General features: G+C 40.6%; 1 protein-coding gene across 24 annotated transcripts in view; it reads right to left on the bottom strand.

Annotated features, from left to right (window-relative positions):
* Positions 1-304: 304 nt before the first annotated feature.
* The window catches only part of dst (dystonin), a 121,384-nt gene continuing 103,417 nt past the window's right edge, over positions 305-18,271 (bottom strand). For 8 of the 24 annotated variants that reach the window (XM_050071946.1, XM_050071952.1, XM_050071953.1 and 5 more), the window contains 21 exons: positions 16,921-17,127; positions 16,525-16,644; positions 15,731-15,900; positions 14,838-14,997; positions 14,080-14,274; positions 13,870-13,998; positions 13,435-13,578; positions 13,062-13,250; positions 12,424-12,553; positions 12,070-12,233; positions 11,794-11,956; positions 11,550-11,704; positions 11,386-11,460; positions 11,168-11,185; positions 9,511-9,627; positions 7,355-7,472; positions 5,746-5,859; positions 3,491-3,681; positions 3,176-3,286; positions 2,466-2,592; positions 305-1,390 (listed from right to left, as the gene is read on the bottom strand). In XM_050071946.1, coding sequence (XP_049927903.1) covers positions 1,134-1,390; positions 2,466-2,592; positions 3,176-3,286; positions 3,491-3,681; positions 5,746-5,859; positions 7,355-7,472; positions 9,511-9,627; positions 11,168-11,185; positions 11,386-11,460; positions 11,550-11,704; positions 11,794-11,956; positions 12,070-12,233; positions 12,424-12,553; positions 13,062-13,250; positions 13,435-13,578; positions 13,870-13,998; positions 14,080-14,274; positions 14,838-14,997; positions 15,731-15,900; positions 16,525-16,644; positions 16,921-17,127 — 3,054 coding nt within the window. In that variant the 3' untranslated portion in view covers positions 305-1,133. The remainder of the gene's footprint in view (positions 1,391-2,465; positions 2,593-3,175; positions 3,287-3,490; positions 3,682-5,745; positions 5,860-7,354; positions 7,473-9,510; positions 9,628-11,167; positions 11,186-11,385; positions 11,461-11,549; positions 11,705-11,793; positions 11,957-12,069; positions 12,234-12,423; positions 12,554-13,061; positions 13,251-13,434; positions 13,579-13,869; positions 13,999-14,079; positions 14,275-14,837; positions 14,998-15,730; positions 15,901-16,524; positions 16,645-16,920; positions 17,128-18,271) is intronic. The other 16 variants (XM_050071962.1, XM_050071963.1, XM_050071951.1 and 13 more) reach the window with 9 other exon arrangements.

Raw genomic sequence — 18,271 nt, 5'->3', positions numbered from 1 at the left:
TGGCAATCCATTCAAAAGTTGTAGAAATTTGTCACTAAAAACCCAAAATGTCAACCCCATGGTGGTGGTAGAGGAATTGTCAGGGGATCACAATCGTCAGGATACATCCTCTGGGAACCATGAACGTCTGTACGAAGTTTCACAGCAATCCATCTGACAGTTGTTGCGATAATTCAGTCTGAACCACAGACTGTGTAAAGTATATCCAGTCTGCGGTCCGAACCAAAATGGTGGACAGATTGACCAACCGACAGCTTGCTGCTAGCACGGCTAATGAAATGAGCCAAAAGCGAAGCAGAGAAGATTTTGTGGTCCACACCAGTCTCTGGTGGCTTTCTGCAAGCAGGTTTATTACAAAGTAATGTTACAGTAACAATTTCAGCTCTACCGAAATTAACCATACATTGACATGGATGCACAAGAGAATGTCTACATGGAGTGGCACCTCTTTGAGGTCAATGCACACACTGCGGTGAAGTGGTCAAACAGAACAGGGACTTCAGCTGCTCACAAACAAACAGGACTTAAAAGCTTCATGATTACGAGGTTTCTGCTACTTGCCTTAAATAGTGTTTTTTCAAAGGTTTCTGCAGTGCTTACTGGGGTTTATTGTAGTATATTGCATTGCCCTTTAAATGCGTGTTGGCAGTATATCATAGCACTTAAATAGATAATTGCAGTGCCTCAAATGGTACCATAATGCACCATCTACTCCAAACATCAGCAAACATAAATTACAGTACATTCAGTAACTCTCAGAGCGCTACCCCACATGTTGCCCTTCATTAGTGTGTTTAGAAATGTTAGCTAACCGTACGACATAGTCATTCCCGGGTTTTCTAGTGTTCGTCAAACCTCTACAGGTTTTGCATCAATAAAATAAAATACAATAAAAACAATTTGACATTTTTCACAAAAAATAAAATACATTAAAAACAAATACACAAGGCCATTAACATTCCATTCTCACATAATATTAAACCATATTGCCTCTCAACAGAATATTTTACATCTTCGCAACAATTTAAATAACACTCAACACATTTGCAGTCTCTTAAGTTAGATGTCTCCAGTGTCCGTTACGTGTTTAGGGTGCAACTAGCTCCTGGGTTGTTTGTTTTCAAGGCCACTGACTATCGCTTGGATCCCTTGGCCAGTTTGCTCGTGGGAGTGGTTCTTCTCTGAGGTGTGGGGATCTTAGAGGGTTTCCCTCCGTGCTGACGGGAAGCAGAGCGCGGCGTCGCTCGGGACGAGTCGCCAACTGTCTCGGACACGTCTGAGCACACAGACTGGATGTCTGAGATGTCAAAGTCAGAGGCGTCACTTCCTCTGCGACTGCTCCCTCTGCTTCCGGCTTTACTTCCAGGTCGGCTGGAATTTTTTCTCGACTCTAGAAGGTTAAAATCAAAGACAATAATTAATAATAATGAACTAATGAGCTACTAAGAATGAGCCTAAACAGTAGAGGGTATCAGTGTTGTGCCACTGGCTGCTACTTTCAGAGGTGCATAACTGACATAAATACTAATTAGCATCCTTTATCTGCACTTTGTGGACTGTTATCAATACATACTGCCTACTGACTGCTGTTTGAAATTTCAGTTTAGTGCTAACAGACAAGCAAGGTTCATGTGTAGCCTTGTAGGTAAAGTGAATGTGAACTTGTAATATTCTGTCCAATACTGTCTTGCAATTTCTGCAACACCCTCAGTGACCTCAGAACGACATCTCAGATGCTTCATTATTCATTTCTTACAGACTGGAAATCATTCCTTACACCCCTGAAAAGGTTACTGCAACCTCAACATGTTTTTTTTTTTTTTTTTTTAAGTTAAACATTCACACACTTAAAGGAGCTGTGAGTCTGCCCCAAACAGCAGATAAAAACATATTTTCTTCAAAATATAATGCAAAGAGTCACCAGCATTGCCAGATATATTATTGTATTTGTACGATGCTTTTGCCCTCTGTACTTTGTACAATTAATAATGCCCAAAGTCGCATGATGCATGATAATTTGATCATTTTGTGACACTTGGTACAGAGCAAACTGTATGTGCTACTTTAATTGCTGCCTTCCAGTGCTGTGGCAAATTAAAAACACAACTAGAGCACAGAGGAAAGACACAAACTGGACAGTGGTCTAGATGTCCAAAGCAACATCTATAAACATCACACTGTCAAAACAGCTTCAAACATGCATGTTTTTCCCCCATTATGCCTCAACTGATAAGACATTTTATGTTAGTAAGTAAGATTTTTTTTTTAATCAAAGTGGGACTTTATGAAAGCACACATCAGCCAGCACAGGTAGTGGCAACAGAAAGTGTTCTCTGCAATTACACATTATACCTGTTTGTTCTCTTGGTTATAACTCACATTTGCTAAATTTCCTCTAAAAAGGATAATCATAAACATTTCCCATTTGGCACCGCTGGGAGTCCCTGCAGTTGCTCTCCACTCACCGCCTATTGTCTGTGTTCGAGCTTTGAGTACGGCAGCGCTGATCAAGGTTCCCTCCTCACTTGACTGGAATCCTTTTCCCGACAAGTACCCAGGAAGACGTAATTTGCTGCCTTGAACTGGTGTACTCTGCAAAAGACAGAACTTTAATTACTTTTATTTGCAATCAATGGGAGTTAACTGCACACTACAATGACAGTGTTTTAGAAAATGGTCCTTATCAGCTGACATAGAGCACAAGTTGTACCAGAAAGCACCACAGATGTTGCAGAGTTAGTTGTAAATTCAATTTTAAAAATGCTTAAAAATCTCTTTTTGAAGCAGTTAGTATTTTAATTATATGTTAAACCTGTCATTAGAAAACCATTAAACACTCACACATGCACTGATCACACATAAAGCTGAATAGTGGCATTAAAATGAGACAGACATTTTTGTCAGACAAGAATTACATATTCAGCCCATTATTAATTGCAGAAGTTAGTGCTTTTAGACCCAACTGAAGTCTGCATGAATATCAGCTAAATCAGAAATATATACCAGGAACAAACGCACCTTTTACAAACTATGAGCTCTGTTGAGGCTGACTGGTAACATACATATTTATATATATTGTCTCTGTTTTGATAATTACGCAGTAGATTTCAGTTGGGTCGTAAATCTGAAGCGTTCCACATCATGTGCTGTATATGACCATACTATATGACTATACCTCTGAAGATGAACCTTGGCTCCCAAAGGAGTCTGATGATTTAAGAGGAGTGGAGGGTTTGCTGTTTGTAAGCCAGGGCTTATCATAATTGCGGGTTATGTGTTGGGGAGTCTGGGGAACAATGGCAAATCAAAAAACACAGACATGGATTCAAAAATCAAAAAACTACCAGAAACACTAAATGGAAGAAACACAAAATAAATAAACAAGAAAGTGATCAAATAATGTAAAATAAGTCAACTAAGGCAGATAGATGAAAGGAAAATCATGGTGGGGAGTGGTTGATCAGACGTGTGGAGAAGTGGAGCCTCTCACCTTGGGTGTACTGGTCGCTGCTGGGTTTGATGGGACCGCACAGCTCTGACTGGAGGTGGATCTGTTGGGAGAAGCTCCTCTGGATGACGGCCGAGATCTCCGGCCTCGGTAGCGGAAGCTCGCCATCACCTGAGTGGTTCCCTCCGGGAGGATGAACTTCTCTCGCAGCTCCATGTTGGTCCTGCCTTTAGCTGAGAGATGACAGTCCGAATGAGCCATTACATAAATACAACAGGGATCATTTTCATCTGCTATTTTGTGTTGATGATGATGATGATGCGAGGTAACACTTTATTTCCCACTTTGGTCCCTAATTTCTTAATAACTATGTAATTTGGTACAAATCAAAGGCAAAACAGAAATTTCCTTAAAAGAACTGCTCCATTTTACTCGAGCAGATAATACGACCTCACTTCCAAAATAGTTGGGATGCTGTGTAAAACATACATAAAATCAGAATGCAATGATTTGCAACTCCTTTACCACATGCAGTGGGGGAAATAAGTGTTCAACATGTAATTTTTTCAGCTGATAGATCACATGCAACCAATTGGCGAATCTCATTCATTCCTATTTAAACTGCTCTGATCTGGTTACTGTTGCTGCTTCCTCTGCAACCCGACTCCACCCCAGCTCCTCCTTTTCATGCTGTGTCTGACTTGTGTGTCATTTCTGTTTGTCATTGATGCTGCTCTGTTCTGTTCCTGGGGGGGCTTCTGCTCTTTCTGCCTTAGGCTTTCCATGTAGGTGCAAGGAAGGGCAGAGAGGTTTGCCTTCTCTGCCTCAGGCTTTCTGTGTAGGACCGAGGAAAGACAGAGGCCCCAGAACAGAGCCATACTGCCAAATATGATACTGCAAATGGAAATAAAGTTTCTTTGACTAAGTGTCTCTGACTGAACTAATGTCTCACAGTGTTCAGGTGGGATTCTGGCCCATTCTTTCACACAGCCAGTCTTAAAATCTCTAAGATTTTGGGAGACACAGTTGTGAATCTTGAGAAATAATTTCAGTTTTAAAACTTCAAAAATGAGTTTCCCCAGTTCCCAAATGCTTACTGAGTGTTGTGAAAAGATGGGTGATGTCACACAGTGGTAGACGCCCCTGTCTTAGCGTTTCTGGAGTGTGAACACTGATTATCTTGCCTTTGTAGTGTATTCAAATGAATTTGGATCAAAAAAGGATTTGCAATTTGCAACTGCATTCTGATTTTTAATTACGTGTTACACAGCGTCCCAACTTTTTTGTAATCATGGTTGGAATTCACTCAAATAACTGTCATTAATTAATTGGAAACATACCAATTGCACACTGTTTCCCCCATAATCAGCACCGCATCACATAGTCATTCCAATGAAACTTCTAAATAACCTTCTGGGAAATCATTAGGGAAATATGGAAAGTAAAGTGTTACAAAGATGTGACAGTCTAATTTGAAATAAAGCTGAATGTTTAAAATGAATTCAAATAAAAGTTGTGTTCCAAATAAACAATGAAAACACAAGACTCATGCTGTTTCACATCCCATCCACACTGCAGCAACAGATGTGGAATAAACATTTTGTTTCTCAACCAGCAACACGTCTTTGTTTGCTCGGACTGCAAACAAATGGTAAAAAAGATTAAAATGAACCAAATTGCGTCCAAACACTCCCAAACCAAAACGGCCCAAAATGAGAGGAATTACAAAACCAAGGAAACATAAACTACTTAGAGTAAACCAAACAGACCTCGCACCAGTTGTGTTAAAAACAAACTGGCTTACATGCAGATTAAATCACTGAGCCACACTGTCAAACAGAGCAAACAGTGCAATCAATACTGTTTCAGTTTTGTTGTGTGTGTTATAGAGACGACTTCATGGTTTCCCCAAATGATGATGTTAGTTCAGTTTGTTTACAGATCATATATTCAGCTAAGCATCTCTTGAGCCTCTCAGAGGGTTTTTGTTTGTTTGATTGTCAAGCAAACCTGAAAACTGCAAAAGAAGCTCAGCTGAGCACCGCTGACATGCTGAGAGAGACAAAAGAGCTCATTTGACGCGTCAATTCCCAAAACAGTGCCTCGGAGAAAGTGACAGCGGGATATATGACTCACACAAAACAACTGCATGCATGAAAACCAGCCGGAGTTGAATGACATGTTGATTGTGAGTGAATCCGGTTTATGAGAAGGCCATTCACCATGAGCGCTCACACTCACACAGCTACATTAGCACAACACAAGCGGCACACACTCGGATGTGCAGACACACATACCACAGGTGGGTTCATGGAGCATGGTGAGTAAGTTTGAGATTTGCCAACCTATAGGAGACTGAGTAATTGAAGAGTTTGATTCCGAGCGCAACATTTTGCTCCCGTGGTGATGAACTAGAAGAAATGATATCATGTTCAGCAGGAGGAAGGTTAAGCAGGAAATACAGGAACTGATAATCAATACAGAAGAGAGCAGAAACAAGCAGAGAACATAAAGCTATTGCAGTAGACGTGGCACAGTGAGGATGGTCTCATACTGATATACATATGTAGGTGGTGAGCAGTAATTGTACGCTGCATTATAGCTATAAATATATTTTCTGGAAGGTAAATTGAGCCTCGTTGTGTTCTTTCATTTAGTTATTTTTGGTGTTGTGTTAAGATAGCTTTAACAGACTTTAACTCTTTGAAACATCACTTTTGTTTTTTGTCTTTCACAAGGATTTAAACCTTTGATACCTGAGCAAATTAGTTTTACTTCATTTTTTAAAAAAGGCAATCAGCAATTTGGTATAAAATGTCCTGTAAATTACAAGAAATTTCTAAAAGGTGAAGAAGAAAATTATCTGAAAATGAGCTAGAAAATGAAGAATAAGAAAAGAGAGTTCAGCTCCCAGTCATATGCTCAGTACTTCCTATAAACTTCGCTAAAACTTTTGCTATTTAACACTTAACTGAATGAAACTTATCTATGCTCTCTTCAAAGCCAGACTCCAAAACTCAAGTTTTTTATTTGCAAAAATGCATGTTTGTATCATACCTGTAACAAGTAAAATGAGAGTTTGTAAAGTGCTGTTTTGATATGTTTTGCTGTTGCTAAATGTGGTCCTCGCTCAATCAATAAATCAATATGTTCACTGTTTTCCTGTGGAGGCATGCAATACCAAAAAAAAAAAAAAAAAAAGAAGAAGAAGTTTTCTTCACAGATTCAAGGTAACACGTCATGACTAACCGATTTGGGAAAGTACTCCTATAAGAGAAAAGTAAAACAAACACTGACATGATTTCAAATTAGTTCCACGGTCCAACAAAAAGAAAAAGAAAAGACGGTTAAAGTGGTAACTTCCACTTATATTCAAACTGAGGATTAGACTCTTAAGCTTCTCCAAAGCCTTTGCTGGATTTAGAACTGGAGAAATACTGATCCCTTTACAATCCGTTTTTCTGAGTTATCATATTAACTAATGGACACTAACAATATTTATCATGTCATCTTGTTGAAAAGAATGTCAGTGTCCCTAATAGAGAGATGGATTAGTTGGCTTTATGTATAGGATACTTGTGTATTTCTCACCCTAAACAAGCTGTGATGATTTCAGATTAGTTAACACTTTCACTCTGTATCTGTTAAAATAATAAGCAAATAATCTAAATGATGATAATAATCTTCATCAAGAGTAACTATTCATACAGTAATAGTGCAAAGCAATAGAAATAGTTGTTGTACATCAGAAATTTGATAATCAAAGTCAATCAAATCATTTTATCACACAATAACAGAGAAAAACAGATTGAAACAGATTTCAGACTAAATCGGGTGTGCACACTTCTCATGATTTAATCTATCAGCCCTGGATTGTGACTTCTTGTGGTGAACTTTTGAACTCACCTCGACACGGGTCGTTCTTCACCAGGAACTCATCCAGAGCCATCCAGCCACCTCCCACCCGCACCATCACGGTGCTGCGTAAAATCCGTACGAGGCGAAGCTGCTGAGAGTCTCCAAACTACGGCAGGAGGGGAAGGAAAACAGAGAGGGGACATGTGAAAACACTGACCTGTGTATGAACACTTGTTCTTACTGCTGTGCAACACTGGAAACCAGACTGGTCTGGACAATCACATTTATTCCAATTCACTTCATTTACTTTTTCATTTATTTATTTATATATACATATATATTGTGGAATTAGAAAATTCAATCAAAACATTTCAGTGCAAAAATCAAATATCCATCAAAGATACTTTGTGTCCACGTCAGTGCTGATTTCCTCTCTATGGTGCACAAATGAACACAAACAGGATTATGACACAAAAATATACATTTTCAGTTTTCATTCTCAAAGACACAAATTACACAAATGTCAATCCAACTGGGTTTCTTCTAGTAGTCTGTGCTAGTGTCTATGTGTGCTCCTAAATTGTTCCTAAATTGCTATTGTCCATTAATCCTGAATGAGCTCATGCTAAATTGTTTCATTATTTCATAACTAGGGCCAGGTGTCGCTTAAAAAGTATGATACCAGTACCCTTAAAGTGATACCAGTACCAATAGATGACTTAATTCAAAACTTTTTTTCTACTTCATTTGATACCCATCATGTGAATGGAAGCAGCCAGTTGGGTAAAATGCCACCAGACACTGCAGGCGTGTGTTAGAACGATACGTTTCGGTGGCAAATACACTGTGCTCGACTTCACCACATCACTGACCATATGGGTTGTAGCCACTGTGGTAGTGGGCCAGTCACATGTCGCATTAAATCAAAGAATGCTTGCAGTGATTGGCTGTGAGCAAATTCATACAAATAATCATTTTTTTCTAGATCTCGGTACAAAAAGGATCAAATGCAGGTATCGTTTGCCTGCAGAGGTTTTGATGCTACTTGATTCTGGGTTATTTCATTTGATGCCTTAAAGGTTATTGATTACTGATACCCAGCCCTACTCATAAGTAACATTTCGTCATACATACAATCATCTGATGTTGAGCCTGACTCATTTATTGTTGGGTCAAACTTATTAGCTGATCTTGGCTTGCAGCAGATACTGTATATTGGAATCTGCATATGCAGTTTTGGCCAATAAGAAACAAAATCACACAATAAAATGCCAAAAAAAAGCACGTCAGGTAACTTAAAAACAGTGCTTTTATCACATAATCAGGCCAAAAACTACAGTATCAGTCAGGCTCTACATTAAAATCTGTTACAGTTTATAGCTAATTTAAATGGAGCTCCTGTTTGTATTGTAAAGCTGTACAGTTTAAACAGCAGTCACACAACCTTTACAGCCTGTATCAGTGGATGTTATTTGAAGTTGAATAATTTCAGCTAGTGTTTGTCTTCATGTTGTAATGTCTGACTTTATCCCCACAGTGGCTTCAGTTTTGCCATTATTGCAGGTTGAGCCTGTGAAAAAAACATTAACTGAAGGCACATTATTCTACCACAAGGGGGTGCTAGTGTATAATAATCTGCCTTCATCTCACAGTACCACACAGACCAAACATAACGACACTGAGCTTGTTATGGATGCAAATGGTTCAGGCTTTATGAGGTGACAGGAAGTCAGCCAGTTGGATGTGACCACGAGCATTAGCACAAAGACGTAATTCACACAGGACGATCACAGCCGCATGCTTTCTGTCAATAAAACAATTCCACATCATGATCAAGCGGACAGACAGCAATCTCCTGCAATCCAGAACTTTGTTGCACTTTCTACGACTACGACTCAAATGCTCGGGATGCATTGACACTGATGCAGATCCGATGCAGCTGACACACCGAGAACAACATGAGGAATGGTTCAGATCATTTCTGTCTAATCCACCACAGTGTGACACGCAGACATGACCAAACAATGATGACCCTCCGCTAGGTGCCTATTATCTTATGATGTCTCTTCAGCTGGTAAGAAATCTTGTATGATTATTATAATGATTTAATGCCACTGGTGATTTTAGTGATCAAATACATTAAAAGGTGATGATGATCTGGAGGAAAAAGAGGCACAAGAAACATCTTAAGAATAACCATTTACCAGAATACAGCTTTCCAAAACTGCAACGTGTAGGTGGGGGGTAAGATTTTGATTTTCCCTGTTTGCTATTGTCTCATCGCCGATTAAGGAGTCATGTAAGCAGTGAACCAGACCAAACTGTCAAAAGAATTATTTCAATTCAATGTTGTGTGACACATCAATACAAACTAAATTCATAAACCAACACTACAGCCCCTAACCCCTCCTACTAACACCTCCCGTCATTAATCCAAACAAGCTTCAGGAAGCATGTGGCATATGAACACATATCAGGAATGAGTTTTAAAATTGCAACATGCAATTTGTCAAGACATATTAACTCAGTAGGTAAAATGAAAAGCAAAGTATTCATTGAAATCATCAAGGCTGCCCAACTATGAAAATAAATGAATAAACAGTGTCAGTTACACAAAAGTATGTCAGCCAATGTTGAGGTAAATCATTCCCATGACACTGAAGCGCCAAAGGCAAGCACACAGAAAGCATTATTCTCCAAACTGCCCAGCAGATGAATTTATGCCCGTGGACTAATAAAAAATATGGGCTGAAATGGTATTGGCTTGTAATATTGTATTTTCTGAAACTCAAAAGCAGATTTAGAAATATTTACTACACTTATTTCACCTGGTTTGTCTTATTTCTTAACAAAACAAAAATTACTGTCGTCAGAATTAGTGAAGAATCAGATAAAACTTAAAGGTCCAGTGTGCAGGATTTAGGGGGATATATTGGCAGAAACTGAATATAATATAATAAGTATGTTTTCTTAAGTGTATAATCACCTGAAAATAGGAATCCTCGCATGTTTGTTAACTTCAAATGCTGTTTATATCTACAGAGGGAGCAGGTCCTTATTTATGGAGATATGTTGCACTGCCATGTTTCTACAGTAGCCCAGAACAGAAACCAAACAGTGGCTCTAGATAAGGCCATTTGCGTTTTCCTGTCTGCCACCGTAGTTAGCAGCCCCTCCGCGACAAGCCAAACATCATCAGAAAAATGTAGATTTTTAACACGTAATTGCTCTATTCTGTGTTTTCACTGATTTAAATCACTGTGGCTGTTAGTTTTGGATAGGAAGAGACCTCTGCGGATAGTTTGGCTCCCAGTAAAAACCTCCTGAATGGCTGAATCTTAAATTATGAGAGAAAAAAGGTGAGCACACATCCGCAGACTGGGCTAGCAGCCTGTCTGCAACCAGCTAAATAGTGTCGGAGAAACGCTGACCTCTGCAGATAGTTCACCTCCCGCTAAAAACCCCCTGAACAAGAAAAAAAAAAAACCACCTCAGGAATCCTAAACAGGAGCTCACGCTTAGCACATGGGAGAAGTTTCAGTTGGTTGCAATCTGCAAAGCTCACCACTAGATGTCACTACATCCTACACACTGCTCCTTTAAATACAGGGCCTTCATTTGTCATTTTAAACAAAATTTTACGCTGGACTGAAAACACATTTTAGGCCAGCGTTCCTTATGGATTAAATCAAAAGGCCATAGATCTTTATTTCTACTTCTGAGTTTCAGTCTGTAAACATCAGCCAGGAGTCTGGGCAGAGAGTGTTAATTGGAAAGCAAACATGGTAAATGAAAAAGGACATAAGGCTTGATAAGGCACAGAACAGAAGGGTAAAAACAGAAGAGGGCTTTCATATGTACCTGGTTTCCAAGGTAGAACTGGTGATGTGAGGAACAATAAAAATAAAGAGAGGTTAAAGTTTTTACCATGTATTGGTTTGCACTGACACTTTTTGCAGCACTTACCTCTCTGTGAAATTGAGCTGCTCGTATTTAAAACATTTTATGATTATGCAATTGCTTGTAATTGTTGAAACATTTGCTCTTTTTGTGAGTGTAAGAAATTAAAATCTGCTTACCCGGTACTTGTTGGCACCTATTTGCTCCACTTGGAATCGTTTTGGACATTTACATTTCGCTACTTGTCGTGTTACCTACAAACAGACAACATATTATTGAACCATAATTCCTCAACACATCTAGATTTTTATTTCAAAATTCTGGGCACGGGAGTTCAAATAACCTCATCTTCTATTTTGTCAGCATCTGTTAGTGGTTTGTAAGCGTCCTTGTTGGGATGAAGAGCTGCCACAAACTCGTAGTAGTCAATGTAGCCGTCACCGTCTCTGTCAAATATGTCTGCCACAGCGCTCATCTCCAGACGGCTGGTGGGGAATTCTATTGGAGAGTCATTAAAGTGTTACAAATGAGAATTGTTGGCTGGGGTACTCGCTGTTCAGTTGTGAGTTTGTATGTTGGCCACTTACTGGAGGAGAGGATGCCCTCTATGAACTCCTGTCGGGTCACCTTGCCATCTTGATCTTTGTCAATGCGGCGGAAAAAGTCCATGACACGAGACTTTTTATGGTTCATCCAGCGCATGTAGCGCTTCCGCCACACATCAAAGTCAAAGTTGGCAAACTCCTTCAACTGCATAGGAAAAAAACAGGGGGTGATATCAGCCAGAAAAGGACAAATTTTCAGAAAAAATGCTTGCAATTATACTGAGAGCAGGTGTGTGTAAAAACTTAGTGTTTGATTACCTCCTCCAGTCTGTCCAAAGCATCATTGAGTTTCCTCCTTCTGTCCAAAGCCAGCAGCCACACGTGCTGCCACTTAGTGACCAGCAGGTTAACCCGGGGGTTCTTGGTTTCAATGGGAGGCTGCGTTGCTGACGCATACATCGTTTGTGTGGGAGAACGTTTTCCTGTTGGTGAAGAGACAAAAACCTTCACAGTGACTGTGCTCACACCATGTAATGAGGAATAGATTAGCGATGACATCATTCCAGGTGTTAAAATGGACAAGATGAGGATGTGGAGTCACCCTGCAGTGACTAAACACTGGGCCAGATGGCTCAGGTCACGCTCTCTGAGGGGTATTTGTGGGATACGTACTTCCAGTTCTTCCTTTTTCGAGCACCGGGATCTGTGACTGGACTGGGGGTTCCACAGCAGCCTTCCTTTTGTGTGTCTTGGTGATTTTGTCAACATCGGGTTGCTTCCTGGTCATTTCCTCCATGAATGCCTGCAGGGAAAAGCAACATGTATGCCTCCAGTTTGGTTCATGTACACCTACAGTCAGCTACTGTAAATAAAATGTAACAGTTTAAAGAAATACTTAACCCCCCAAATGGCAACATGTATATCAATAATTCACCTGTGTTACATTGAATTCATACTGTGCATGCCGCCACGGTGAATCAAGAAAATTCGAGATGAATTGAAATAATAGGGGTCAACATTTAACAACAGCAAAACTATGTCAAAAATATCCAAATACAAACTCTCAATCTGTGCAGTATAATCCGTAAAAGTCTCACTTATCCTGTATCCTCAGTAATTCTCAAACAGACAGCCCTTTCCAACAAGGAACTGAACTAAAATCGAAACTTATCTATGCTAAAAATTAAAGTTTTATTCAAATTCCACTTAAAACGGGGCAATTAATTGATATACAAATTTAGGGGATTAAGAATTCCTTTAAGAGACTGAAAACTACACTAGGATTCTTTATATCTGCAGCTTTAGTTTACCTGGTGCTCTGCTATGAGGCCTTTGACCTCCTCGAGCTCTTGCGGCAGCTGCTCCTTGTCCTTATCGTTGAGGTTGGTCTCGGCCCACTGTAGCCAGGTCAGCAGATTCTCCAGCAGCTCCTGAGTGGCCAACAGCTCAGTGAGGGCCGTGGCCAGCCGCTGCTGGTGCTGCCTGGCCCAAGCCTGCACCTGTAACAGTAACATCACACACATTACTCACACACAGCAATTCCTTTTGTGTGAAGAGGCACACACGTGCCACCACAAAATGTAAATTTTGAGGAAGTCTTCCTCTTTGTAGCTTGAAGCATCCAAATTGTGTGCTCGGTCATACGTGTGGGTATGAAAGGCATGTATGCAGCTGTGAACTGACCTCTTCTAACCGGGCTTTAATGATGGTGTTCCAGTGTTTGATGGTTGTGATAGAGTCTGGGTGGCAGATGACCAGAATCGCCTCCCCCATACTGGTTGCTTTATTTAGAGCCACTCGCTTTTCCTCCAGTTTCTTCATGAACTCCTAAAACACAGCAAATGGGAGCGAGTTTAGATTTACGGTTGGATAATTGAAGGATTGCTCATGAAGTCGTTTCGATGTCTAAGCAAGGCAGAGCTTGTTCAATAAGATGAAATCATTGCTAAGTAAAATATCTGCAAGACTGCATTTTGGCATGAAAGATGACATGGCTTCTACTTTTAGACATGCTGCAATTACAGAATCAAGCAAAGTACAAAAAGATGTCAACATGTAAATGTATTTATTAAAACAAGTTTCGGTCAAGATGAAACAAAAGATAAATGTTTTGCTTGCCTTGTGTTGTTCAATAAGTGCTTGCAGGGCCTCCTCATCATCAGGCAGGCTGCCATGGAAACGCAAACTCTGCTCCGCCTCAGCCAGCCACTCCAGCAGGATATGAACAGTCGAGTGAAACTCCTCAGCCTGCAGCCACAGGACACAAATCAGTCAGGTTCACAGATTCATTATACCTTTTATTTAAAGTCTGTAGGTGCTTGACAGTACCTGACACAGGGCCTGCTCCAGCCGCGCCTGTTTGGACACCGAGAGGTTGCACACCGTCTCCCAGCGAGTGCTCAGCTCCTGCATCTGGACTTTGACCCAGGACGAGTCATCGTGACTGCTCTCGATCAGCTCCCGGGCTGAACGTTTGAGGGCCTGAACGCTAACTGTCCTCTTTCCCAGCTCCTTCTGGAAAACCTGCGGCAGCCAATCAGATAAGTACAATATAAACCCACAGATAACATGCTTACTATTATAAGATTCAAGCATATTTCTGCTATTTATAACTTCAGTGAGAAAAAACAGAGGGGAATTCTACTTGTGCATTACAACTTTGGTCACAGTCACAGCTGTTGGTGCAACAAAAAACAGAGCACTTGTGTTGCTGATGTCGTGCAGTTTTTATTGATGACAACATTGCAGATGAGCAAACAATAACATCAGTTTTCCAGACACGCCTGCGGGAAAGAAAAACTTCAAAGAACAGGGACTCTCAGTGGAAAGGTACTCCAATGCTAGTGCTTTTGTTGTTTGAATTAATAGTCCAACCCTGGTGAGGTTTAAGTGTCCTTTGTTTCCTATTGTGACGAGAAACAATGAGTGATAAAAAGAGAGGGTGGTGTCGATGCAGCAGTGAAAACTTCTAAGCTTCTGAAGTTGGGTTTCGATGCTGCCACTAAAGACGTCTTTGACCTGCGTTCAACTCGCAGAGCAACACAGCTTTGGGTCGTGCTGTTATGTGGTCTGGTGTTGTCGCCTACCTTGTGGTTGTCTATCAGGTTGAGAACGAGGTCTATGTCTCCATGTACGGGCTGGTCCTCAGCCAGCTGAGGCTCCACTCTGTACAGCCAGTCGATGAGAGCCTGGAGAGCGTCTGTGAACTGGCCGGAGAACAACAGGGCCTCCTCCAGCTTGTTTTGTCTGCAGGAGAGCACAAATGGAAAGTGGTCATTTTCAGGCTCATACTTTTGGGTTTCAGCTCATGTTTACATGCTTTAAGGTTCAAAAACACTTAATTTTCCTCATACTGTCTGTGCTGTACAGCTGTATTCACCCTCTGTCTGAGAAGCTCAGTTTAGCACCCATCTTTTTAAGCCGCCCTCCTGAAAATACCCTCTGCTATGATTGGTCGAGGGGACTGACTATAGTGGAACTTTCTCCTGTTTAAAATCACCAATAAAAGCTTCTAACACAACTGGACATGTTCCAGCAGGCGGGAGAGAAATTTACAACATTGGCAACAGAGATTACATGTTTTCCTGACGTTAGCATGTAGCGTCTACGTGATGTAAACACTTGCAGTGCGTGCCTGGAACAGATAAGCATACAACCAAATCCATCAAGAGCTGACATCGGTTTGTGTTGAAGTAGAAAAACATAATTGGAAACAGAGTATTCAAACAGTCTGAAGCCTGAGGTTTTTGCTCATAGGGATTCATTTTACACATTTACCTCATTATTTAAAACTTTGGCCATGGTTAATATGAACACCCAACATTGTAAGAGTATATATAAATATATATATATGACAGAAAAATAAGGAAGAGCATAATAGGTGCCCTTAAAAAGTGAGTGAATAATCTTACTACAAACAGTCTGGAGAGTAGTTTATGATGTAAAATACAGCAACAAATGCAAGAGGACATATCCTTACCGTTCCACTGACTTGCCACAAACAGTGTCCCATTTATCCCTCAGCTCACTCAGCATGTCGTCCAGCTTCTGATTATCATCCTGAAGGGAGGTCTTGTCCTTCAGCGCCCGCCCTGTTCGAATGGTGGTGTCATACACAGAGTGTTTGCTGCCCACAGCTTTTTGGAATTCCTGTGTTTGAGAAACATTGTAAAAGAAAATTGGGAAAATGAACAAGCAGACAGTAGTCAAGTTTAGTGGATTGTTCAAACTCTGTAGTTTCAGATGCACAGGGTTACAGTGATCCTTCTCAGATTTTCTCCTTAATACTATCGGCATGTCAGATCCTAATCTGTATGTGTGTGTTTTGGGATTAAGGAGACTGTATTCTGTGAGGGAAACAAAAAAGAGGTCAAAACTCCAGAGCCACTGCTTCACAGAGATTAAAAGTATCCAAAAGCAAGGTCACTCATGATACATTTGGTCCATCCCAGGATTATGATAGGATTAGCACAATATCCCCACATAACACTGCAGAGACAACAAGACAGGACTTTCTGTAACGCAAGCAAATACACGACTAATGCATTCTGTATATACTGTAAGTCCCATAAATAGATTTTGCTGTTGGAATCTTCTACGTCCAACACTCATATATCACGCAGTAAACATGGCGTTTAAACAGCTGTCTCATTATTCTGACTTAAAAATAGCTTGGATGCAGAAATGAATGAAACTACTGCCAAAAGGTGCTTGGTTATGTCAACTTTCATTCTTTTCCTGGTAATAAATCATGATAAGACGACTCGCAGTCACCTTGTGCTGCGCCAGCTGCGTCTTGATTTTGTCTGGATCGTTGGCAATTTCCACCTCCGAGTCCAGAGTCTTCTCGGATTCGTCCAACCACTCCATCAGTTTATTCCAAGTCTCATGGAACTAATGAAGGATAAAGAAACAAACAAAGCATTTTGAAGAAGGTATGATTTCACTTGATTAATGGCCGAGTCCTGTTAAATGTTCAAATGATTAACTTTTCAGGCCCAGAGAACAGAAAGGGGTCACACTAATGAAAACACTGTAATAAGATGGAGACAGAATATGAAACAGGCTTAATATACTATTTCCAGAGCTTTCCAAAGATAATAAAAAAGTCCCAACAGCAGTGAACCAAAGCCTGATTCAAACCCAGTATAAATATGCACATATCAGTACCTGTTTGGCCCTCTTCCTGGCGTCATCCAGTAGACGCCCTCGCTCAACAGACCGCTGCACCAGCTTCTCCCAGCGGCCTTGCACGCTGAGCAGCAGGTTCTTGATCAGGACCACATCCTGTTTCTGGCTGAAGTACTTCAAATGTGTTCCTGTCTTGTCCAGGTCAATGATGTGTTCCCTGTGGGAGTTCACCTCTGTCACAAACATCTGCACAGAGCGAGAGGAGAGAGCTTTAGGTCAGCTGTTATAGTATCAAAAGGGGGAACAGGCTTTTTAATTGACAGCGGAGGTAATGTGATTCATCTCATTGATGTGCTAATGAGCTTTGTTCTACATGATGCAACAGATGGAGTCATTAATGAAGAATTTCACTGCTGGAACGGTGGTCTTTCCACAAAACTCGGCTGTCGATGCAAAATGACACTAATACTTTTGAAACTGTTGCTATATGACCAGTGAAGACAGAGAAAAAAAGACTGTGACATTTGTTTTGTTTATGAAATAGAAAACCTATAAATAAACACTCCCGCTGGGGGGTGACTAATGCGAGTTGCTTGTCGGAAAAACAGTATGTACCAAACAATCTCAAATTACAGGTTAACAGTACACTAAAATATGTTTCTGAAAACATTTGAGGCAAGAAACAGGCAACACACAAACAGAATCTTGGTTCATATTTGATCAGCACTGCTTAGTTTTACCGTTTGATGTCAGTATTTTCAGCCTCCGTATTTCAATACAGGAAACTGTGTGGCTTCTGTGGTGCTCCCTTTTCACAAATTCTCATATTACAGCCAAACAGTGCACTAAAATATGTTTCTGAAGACATTTTAGGTGACAAAAAGACGACACAGTGACATAATCATGGTTTCTATTTGATCAGCACTGCTTAGCTTCACAGTCTGATCTGCTTCTATCATTTTTGTGTCCGTGGCATGGATGTATTAAGAGACGTGGTCACACTGAAGACCGGCCCCCGTTCATTCCGATAAAAGTTGCTTAGTGCTCTGTTTCCACTGCATGACGTTACAGTAGATCTTCCACATTATGGGGCCCACACAGACAGCACGCTACAGACTTACAGCGGGCCGAGGGCGGCTGAGTGGCTAACTTCTAAAATTCTAATCGAGAAACAAGTCATTTTGGACAGGCTCTGATGTAAAAAAAAAAAATGTATCCACTGATTTACAGACATCTCTTTTACGATGGAAGTCTATGCGAAAAACTCTTTTTGGGCCTCATGGCATCACTTGACGGACCCAGACGGTGTAATTCCACTTTTGGCTATTATGTAAATTGGCTTTAAAGTCTGGCACTATTCCTAGGGGCTCGGTCTGTGATGGCGGAGGGC

This window comes from Epinephelus moara, chromosome 19, assembly GCF_006386435.1.
Source record: "Epinephelus moara isolate mb chromosome 19, YSFRI_EMoa_1.0, whole genome shotgun sequence".
Taxonomy (NCBI): domain Eukaryota; kingdom Metazoa; phylum Chordata; class Actinopteri; order Perciformes; family Serranidae; genus Epinephelus; species Epinephelus moara.
Note: the sequence above shows the minus strand (reverse complement) of the source record. Positions and strands in the feature narration are given on the sequence as shown.